A 7213-nucleotide genomic window follows, 5' to 3' on the forward strand; every position below is an offset into this window, starting at 1 on the left:
CAAGGAGGCAGGTGTATCATTAGACTTTGACAGAAAACATCCCAAAAAAGCCTGCCCAGTTCTGGAACAGGTTCTTTGGACAGATAAAACAAAAATGAACTTGAATGATAGCAACAGAAGAGTATGGAGAAGGAAAGGAAGGGCTCATGATTCAATGCATACCACATCATCTGTCAAACATGGTGGAGGTAGTGTTATGACAAGGGCATCTATGGCTGCCAGTGGAACTGGGTCACTGGTGTTTATTGATGACTGCTGAAGTAGCAGGAGGAATTCTGAAGTGTATAGTTCTATACTATCGGCTCAGATTCAGCCAAATGCTGCAGAACTGATAGGACAGTGCTTCAAAGCGCAGATGGATAATGACCCAAAACATACTTCAAAAGCAACTCAAGAGCTTCTCAAGGCAAAGAAATTAAATATTCTTCAATGGTCAAGTCAGTCACGTGATCTCAACCCAACTGACCCTGCTTTTCACTTACTGAAGACAAAACTGAGGGCAAAAAGACCCAGAAACAAGCAGCAACTGAAGGCGGCTACAGTAAAGACCTGACAAAGCATCTCAAGGGAGGAAACTCAGCATTTGGTGATGTCCATGGGTTCCAGACTCAAGGCCGTCACTGACTGCAAAGGATTTTAATCCAAGTATTATCAAAATTAGATATAGATTATGTTTAAACTTATAATAACTCATTTTACTGGAATTGAATATCGAAAATATTTTCGTCCCAATATGTTATCTGCTTGCAGCACAATAAAGCCAGGGAAAGCAGGTTGGAAGCAGCTCATGTACAGTTTTCATTTCCCCAGCTCACTTCTGGGCTTGCCTTCTAATCTTCAACTTCTCATGCCACTTCTCTTCCATCTTCCTCTTGCCTTCTCTATCACGTTTGTTTTCTCTGTCTTCTTGCCTCGCTCTTCTCTCTTTTTCCTTCCCTTCCTTTCCCTCTGCCATTGAGCAATACACAGAATCTGTGCCTCCTCTGGGGTGTCTGTAGCTGGACCTGGTCTCTGAAACCCTTGTTGAAACAGGCAAGACAAAGTCATGACTCATGTTATGACGTTTACTCCACGGTCTCCCCTCTTATTTATCCCTCTCTTTTCTTTCTTCCTTTTCCATCCTCCCAGTTGCTGTGTTGGCATCTGGCTTGCTCAGCTCCAGTTTTAATCACGTGGTCAGGTTAAAGACTGTAGATGCTGCATTCAAGTGCTTCTAGTAGGCTCTTTCTTCTGGCGACCGTCTCGTTGATTGTAATATATCCAAGTATGGACGTTTAAAGTGGTTGACAAGGAAAACATTGCTGTACTGAAATAATACTGTAAATCAGTCTTATCATTTGTATCATTAGTTTGATATCACCTCTCCTTTAAATGTTTTGCTAACTTTTGCTTTTTCGGGTTATGAACTTCTCATAAAGACTAAAATTTTGTTGAAACTGTCAAAATTCCGTGTCCGACGTTTTATGTTAATGTTGGTTGTCTGCCGTCACTGTTTAAGAAAACCATTGATTTATGGATTTGAGTTTGTTTTAACACCGTGATGATATCCACGTGCTAGTTGTGTCTTAAAGAATTAGTTTACATGACATAAAATCATACGTTTTTGTTGTCATGTTTCGTTAATGGTGTAGGTACATGTAAGTTGAAAGGTACAAGAATCAAGTCAGTGGTTCATTTTATCCATAAAAACGCAAAAGAATGAACCCAATCTACCCAGGTGTACGCTCGCATGATAGCCGCCGTCCAGCGGATATCGGGTGACCCCGATATTTCCTACAGCACTTTAAGGCAACCAGAGCTCAGCAGCTAGTAAAGGCGCTCAGACAGTTCGTGTCCTATCTTTTGTCCTCCTTGACAGACATCCACTCTCGAGTGCAGCATCTTGACTGGTCTCTCCCCTTTTCTCGCTGGATATTTTTCTCTGAAAACTTCGGGGGTCACTTTTCCTTTGCGTGTTAGCTGCTTGGTGCAGAGAGCAGAGAGGAGTCTGCGCTGCAGCCTCAGACGCCCACTGCACAGATGTGTTCTGTTTGACCTCCTCCTCCGTCACGTCTGGTAAGTTTGAATGACTTGAATTAATCAGGGAACGTGTCTTGCACATTGCCATTGCAAAACCGGGCAGATTCGGTGCTGATATTATAAAACATGCGGCTTATAGGAAACTTTCCTGCATGAACCAGGTTTCCGATGAGTTCCGCACAGACCATATCTGTCCATGCGTGTCTGGAATTTGCGCTCTGTCCAGGTAAATAGCTGTGATCAGTACCTCACATATGCAACAGGGAGTTTTCTGCATCGTGAGCGCCATTTAGTGATGTTTGCTTTTTATGACATGAATGTTGGGACACAGTGTTCTTTGAAATAGTTGGTACCGCCAGGTTCACTTACATAAGATACAGACACTCCCCCTCCTGAAGGGATTACTGAAGCGATGGGAAATTTGGGATGGGAATCGAGAAAATTACAGTGACACGTTGATGATTGCTATCAGCAAGCCATAATGTTTTGTTCATGCCTTTACATCTAACCTCCAACCTACCAAAGCCATGTCACCAGGAAGTAATTAATCACAGTAATAAAAAAAAAAAAAAAAAAAATAAGTGATTAGCTTTGACTGCAAGTCCCTGTCATGTATCACATTTGTTTTCTTGCCACAGACCGGATTTCAAGGAGAGTCACCTGGTTTAATTATGTCAAAAACAAGATTTTATTGCATTATACAAGAGGAGCAAGACCAGGACAGTTTGTCCTCCTTACTAAAGCAAGAAAAAGGAAAAAAAAAAACGGAGGAAAGGACAAGTAACAATCCACTCTTTGCAACTTTTTCCTGGTTCAGTCCATGACTGTTGCTTTTGTTGTTGTTGTGCAGATGCCTGAGGAGAAGGGGAAGATGGAGACAGACACAATGGACATATATCCTGTCATATGAGTGATATGCAGAAAGGACCAAGTAAATCTAAGTCGCTTCTGTCCCAAAACAATTTTTTAGCCCTGTTGTAAATAGGTGAGAGTACAGTAGCACATGCCCCGATCATTATAATAGAAAAGTGGGGATGTATTTTTGCAGAAAAGCTGCAAAGTCCAAGGTGATACTTAGCAAAGCAGCCAAGAAGAGGAAAGAAAATCCCTTCATTTCTTCATTAAATGCTGCAGAGTAGCCTGCAAACCCAAATCTAAGTGGTAAACATCTCCAAGCATTGTATCAGTCCTGACTGCTGCCTCAAAAGCAGTATGAACCGTAACAGCCCCTTTCCAATGCATTCCTGTTCAATACTTAACCGAAGTTAGTGTCTTCAGATGATGGTGAGGAAGATGGTGACGATGAGGAGGATTCTCCATATGAAGGGAGATGTGATGTGCACAATGCTGCTCCTGGTTCTTTTCTGTCTGCTGCTCTACGCTCGCCAGGTAAGAAGGCAACCAATGAAAGCACAGAATTTGTATTAAAAAGACGGTTTTTGTTTCACAATTTCTTAATGATACAACCCTCTTTCACTTACCATGTCCCATCTAAACGCACTCATGTTGTCAGGTCATTCTCTCATCTGGGTGGGACCGGCCTGTGTGGAAGCTGGAGATCCACGGCTCAACCAGCTCCAGTCGGACCCTGCTGGGTGCCAGTGGGTCCAAAGTGGGCCAGGAGTCTCAAGGGGTATGACCTAATCTAATTAATGTGTGTGTGTTCATACATATGTAGGTAACACATTTAAAGTAGCTTTATTACACCAAGCATAATGGCCGCATTCAAAATTTTAAACCAGCAATGGTGTTCTGGTGTTCTGCATTTAACCATCATTTTAGGTTTTACATGGGTCAGGAAGGGGTCGATATCAAAATAAATAGATAAATAATCAAAAAACCATGTAATAGTTTCCATGCAAGGCCTTCTGCTGACAGAAAATCCAGGCTTTTTCAACAAGCTCAAGTCGAGGGTAAAAATAAATTTGAAGTATTTGTAGTATCATATCATCAGCAAGAGATGCATGATTTCTGCGCAACAGTACTGTAATAAGATCAAAAGAATTAAGTGTGAACTGAAAAGAACCTCACATCCCACATAAGGATGTGACGCTGTTTGTGTTCACATAGAGACAGCACTGAGAGAGACAACAATTTCACATACGGTCTACAGCTGGACTGAAATCCACCAGCAAGATCAGAACACTCTACAGTATGTGCTGTATGAACATTGATACTGTATATGTAGAGTGAATCAATGTATGTACACACAGTATGCTTGTATTTCTGTACCGATTCACCGAAGGTCCAGCCCATTTTCTCATGAACCAGGAAGAGATAAACATGGAGCAGTATAATCATTCTTATGTTAATAACTTTGAGAAACACTTTTGGGCTTAAGTTGTTGAATTTATAACATGCTTATTAAGATTACATTTACTTTTGATAGTGAATGTCCTCTGTCTTACATCATTTCTCCTAACTAGCAGTTCCCACCCAACCCTTCAGAGCCACAGCTGCCTGCCTGTGAGCCCCAGTCCAAATCAAAACCTCCTCAGGCCAAGGCCAAACCTCAGGTCAAATCTAAGGGGAAATCCAAGTCGCGACGGAAGAATGTTGTGCCTACCAAGACTGCTGGCAATCCCCTGCCCGCGATGCCACCATTTGACTTTGAGGGCTATCTGAGAGAAAAGGACAACAGAGACTTTAATCTGCTCATAGACCAACCAGAGAAATGTCACATTGGAGGATCATTGGAAGAAGGAGGAGGAAGAGGAGAAAAAGGGTCTATTACTGCTCCCTATATGCTCATCGCGGTGAAATCTATTGCTGCAGATTTTGATAAACGTCAGGTGAATTTTCCCATGTTGTATATTAAACATTGCAAAAAAATATTTGATATATATATGATGTATTAAATATTTGTTGTTAATCAGGACAGAATTTAGACTGCATTTGTTTTGATAATAGCAAATGCTTTTAAGTTTCAAGCTGCTATCATCAATATTTTTATATTACCAGTGGATTAAATACATGTAATGTGGAATGAGTCAACTCTGCAGTTCCCCTCAGTTTTAAATAAGCTATTTAGTATCTTTAAGCACGTTGTTTTTGTCCCCACAACTTTACGGTTTTGGTTCACTCTCACCATTATCTCAGTGTTATTTCCAGTCGCAGCAGGCAGCTGTTTTCAGTGAAAAAGTTCAGATAAACCACCGTACGCTACCTGCCCAGCACCGAACAGCAATTAGACAAAGTTAGCACCTAGCTTGTGAACCAAGTGGACCATTTAGCAGCTAAAAAGCCAGATATTTCCCTCATGAGCTGGTGGAGAACAAACAAGAGATCAACATAGTAGACATAAATACAACTCCAAATGAATGCTATTGTTACCACATGTCTGCTCAACATGTAAAGACTGTAAATAGACGTTTAAGCTAACTTTTTATCAGTCAGTTTCTTAGACAGTGAAATAAAATCTTTCTCCCCACACTTGATTCTTTTAGGTGGTACGTCGGACATGGGGTAAGGAGGGATATTTCCAAAACGGTGTTTCCATTCGTACTGTTTTCCTCCTGGGGGTTCCCAGGAATTGGACTGCTCTGCCTCTGTGGGATCGGCTGTTGTCCTACGAGAGTCAGACCTTTCGGGATATCCTGCTTTGGGACTTTGAAGACACTTTCTTCAACCTGACGCTGAAGGAAACACATTTTTTGAAATGGGTTAACAGCAGCTGTCCTCATGTCAAGTTAGTGTTTATGAAAAAGCACTAAATCAAGAGTTTATCCGATTCTTCGCCTGTGACTCATACCTGATGCTTTTCCTATTTTCTTTGGTCACACAGGTTCATCTTCAAGGGTGATGCTGATGTGTATGTGAATGTGGAGAACATAATAGAGATGTTACAAGGTAAAAAGTCAGATGAGGATCTGTTTGTTGGTGACATTATTATCCATGCTAAACCCATTCGCCGTCGCAGTTCCAAGTACTACGTGCCAGAGTTTGTGTATGGAGGCGGTTTGTACCCAAATTATGCTGGGGGAGGAGGGTTTGTCATGTCGGGACATACAGCTCGGAGACTTAGCTCTGCATGTCAGCAGGTATTTTAAAATTAGAAAAGTAAGTTTTACCATTTTTTTACATACAGTATGTCTACTTTGAGAATACTTCGATCTACAATGTTCTCTTTGCTTCCTCTAGGTGGAGTTGTTCCCCATTGATGATGTTTTTCTGGGAATGTGTCTCCAGCTGATCGGGGTCAAACCGTCACGCCACCAGGGCTTTCGGACCTTCGGAATTCCTCGCCCATCTGCAGCGCCCCACCTTCAGACGTTTGACCCCTGTTTCTACAAAGAACTCATGGTTGTTCACAGCCTCAGTGTCCCACAGATCTGGCTTATGTGGAACCTCCTGCACGATCCCAAACTGAGTTGCCACAACAGGACCAGCCTGACATCCTGGCCCTTTAAGTGGAGGGAGAGGATGGGGGAGGCGGCGGGGGAACAGGCGGACTATGGTGAGAAGCGGGTGTTTATCATGCATTAGTGACTTTCTGCATGGCTGAATGGGATCTGCATGAGCCCAAGTACAAAATGGCTATAGCGCAGCATCTGTGGCCAACTTGAAAGGACTGTGATGTGATCAAAAGCACAGTTGAGTCATATGAGAATTTATCCAAGCTGGTAAATCAACTTGTCTGAAATTAATTGGCAAATATGCTTTAGATTTTTCAGTAAAGAATCCCAAAGAGAATTCAGGCTTTTGCCATCAAAGATTTTGATTTTGCCATGAAGATTGGGTGATGAGTTGAATCTCTCTGAACTTTTGGATGTGTAATCTTAAGAGTGTGTTGTGTTATAAACAGAGGCACCTAAAGATTGACAAAGACAACCCAACTAAATTTGGTTAGCTGGTTTAACCCTATCCAAGTGTAAATGCATCTGTTTGTCAACGACCACAATGATGTTAATAGTCTGACTTTCATTGGACTGTGTGGACAGCCAAGACTGGAAATGGCTATAAGCACTGGGAAAGTGGGAAGAGAGCACAGACTTTTTTTGTGTTCTGATGTGAATCACTTGAAGAAATATTCCTCTCTTCCATGTTACGTTGGATAGAAGCACAAATGGTAGGTTGCATTGTCTGTTCCCTGGAGGAACAGCAAATGAAGTCTAAATGGAAACCAGCTGCACAGTGGGAACCAGCTGGGACCATAGCGCAAACACACACACACACACACACACACACACACACA

At 42.0% G+C, this 7213-nt stretch overlaps 1 protein-coding gene across 4 annotated transcripts; it reads left to right on the forward strand.

Moving 5' to 3' along the window:
- The first annotated feature begins 1803 nt into the window (after nucleotides 1–1803).
- Nucleotides 1804–7213, forward strand: b3gnt9 (UDP-GlcNAc:betaGal beta-1,3-N-acetylglucosaminyltransferase 9). Of its 4 annotated transcripts, XM_040132009.1 has the most exons (8): nucleotides 1804–2055; nucleotides 2870–2950; nucleotides 3298–3408; nucleotides 3533–3652; nucleotides 4446–4811; nucleotides 5466–5707; nucleotides 5804–6059; nucleotides 6160–7213. In XM_040132009.1, the coding sequence occupies exons 3-8, from the start codon at nucleotides 3298–3300 to the stop codon at nucleotides 6502–6504; spliced, it is 1440 nt and encodes a 479-aa protein (XP_039987943.1). In that variant the 5' UTR covers nucleotides 1804–2055; nucleotides 2870–2950; the 3' UTR covers nucleotides 6505–7213. The 4 variants fall into 4 exon arrangements, with proteins under 4 accessions (XP_039987943.1, XP_039987946.1, XP_039987945.1 ...); XM_040132012.1 differs by having other exon boundaries at nucleotides 2870–3408; nucleotides 4449–4811; XM_040132011.1 differs by lacking the exon at nucleotides 2870–2950.

The sequence above is a fragment of the Xiphias gladius genome, chromosome 8, assembly GCF_016859285.1.
Source record: "Xiphias gladius isolate SHS-SW01 ecotype Sanya breed wild chromosome 8, ASM1685928v1, whole genome shotgun sequence".
In the NCBI taxonomy this organism is placed as follows: Eukaryota; Metazoa; Chordata; class Actinopteri; order Istiophoriformes; family Xiphiidae; genus Xiphias; species Xiphias gladius.

Excerpts from the sequence above, each read along its gene's own strand:
- b3gnt9 (XM_040132009.1), top strand. The coding sequence starts at position 3,298 with ATGATGGTGAGGAAGATGGTGACGATGAGGAGGATTCTCCATATGAAG. Across the intron at positions 4,812-5,465 it reads CAGATTTTGATAAACGTCAG|GTGGTACGTCGGACATGGGG; the intron begins GTGAATTTTCCC and ends TGATTCTTTTAG. Across the intron at positions 5,708-5,803 it reads AGCAGCTGTCCTCATGTCAA|GTTCATCTTCAAGGGTGATG; the intron begins GTTAGTGTTTAT and ends TTGGTCACACAG.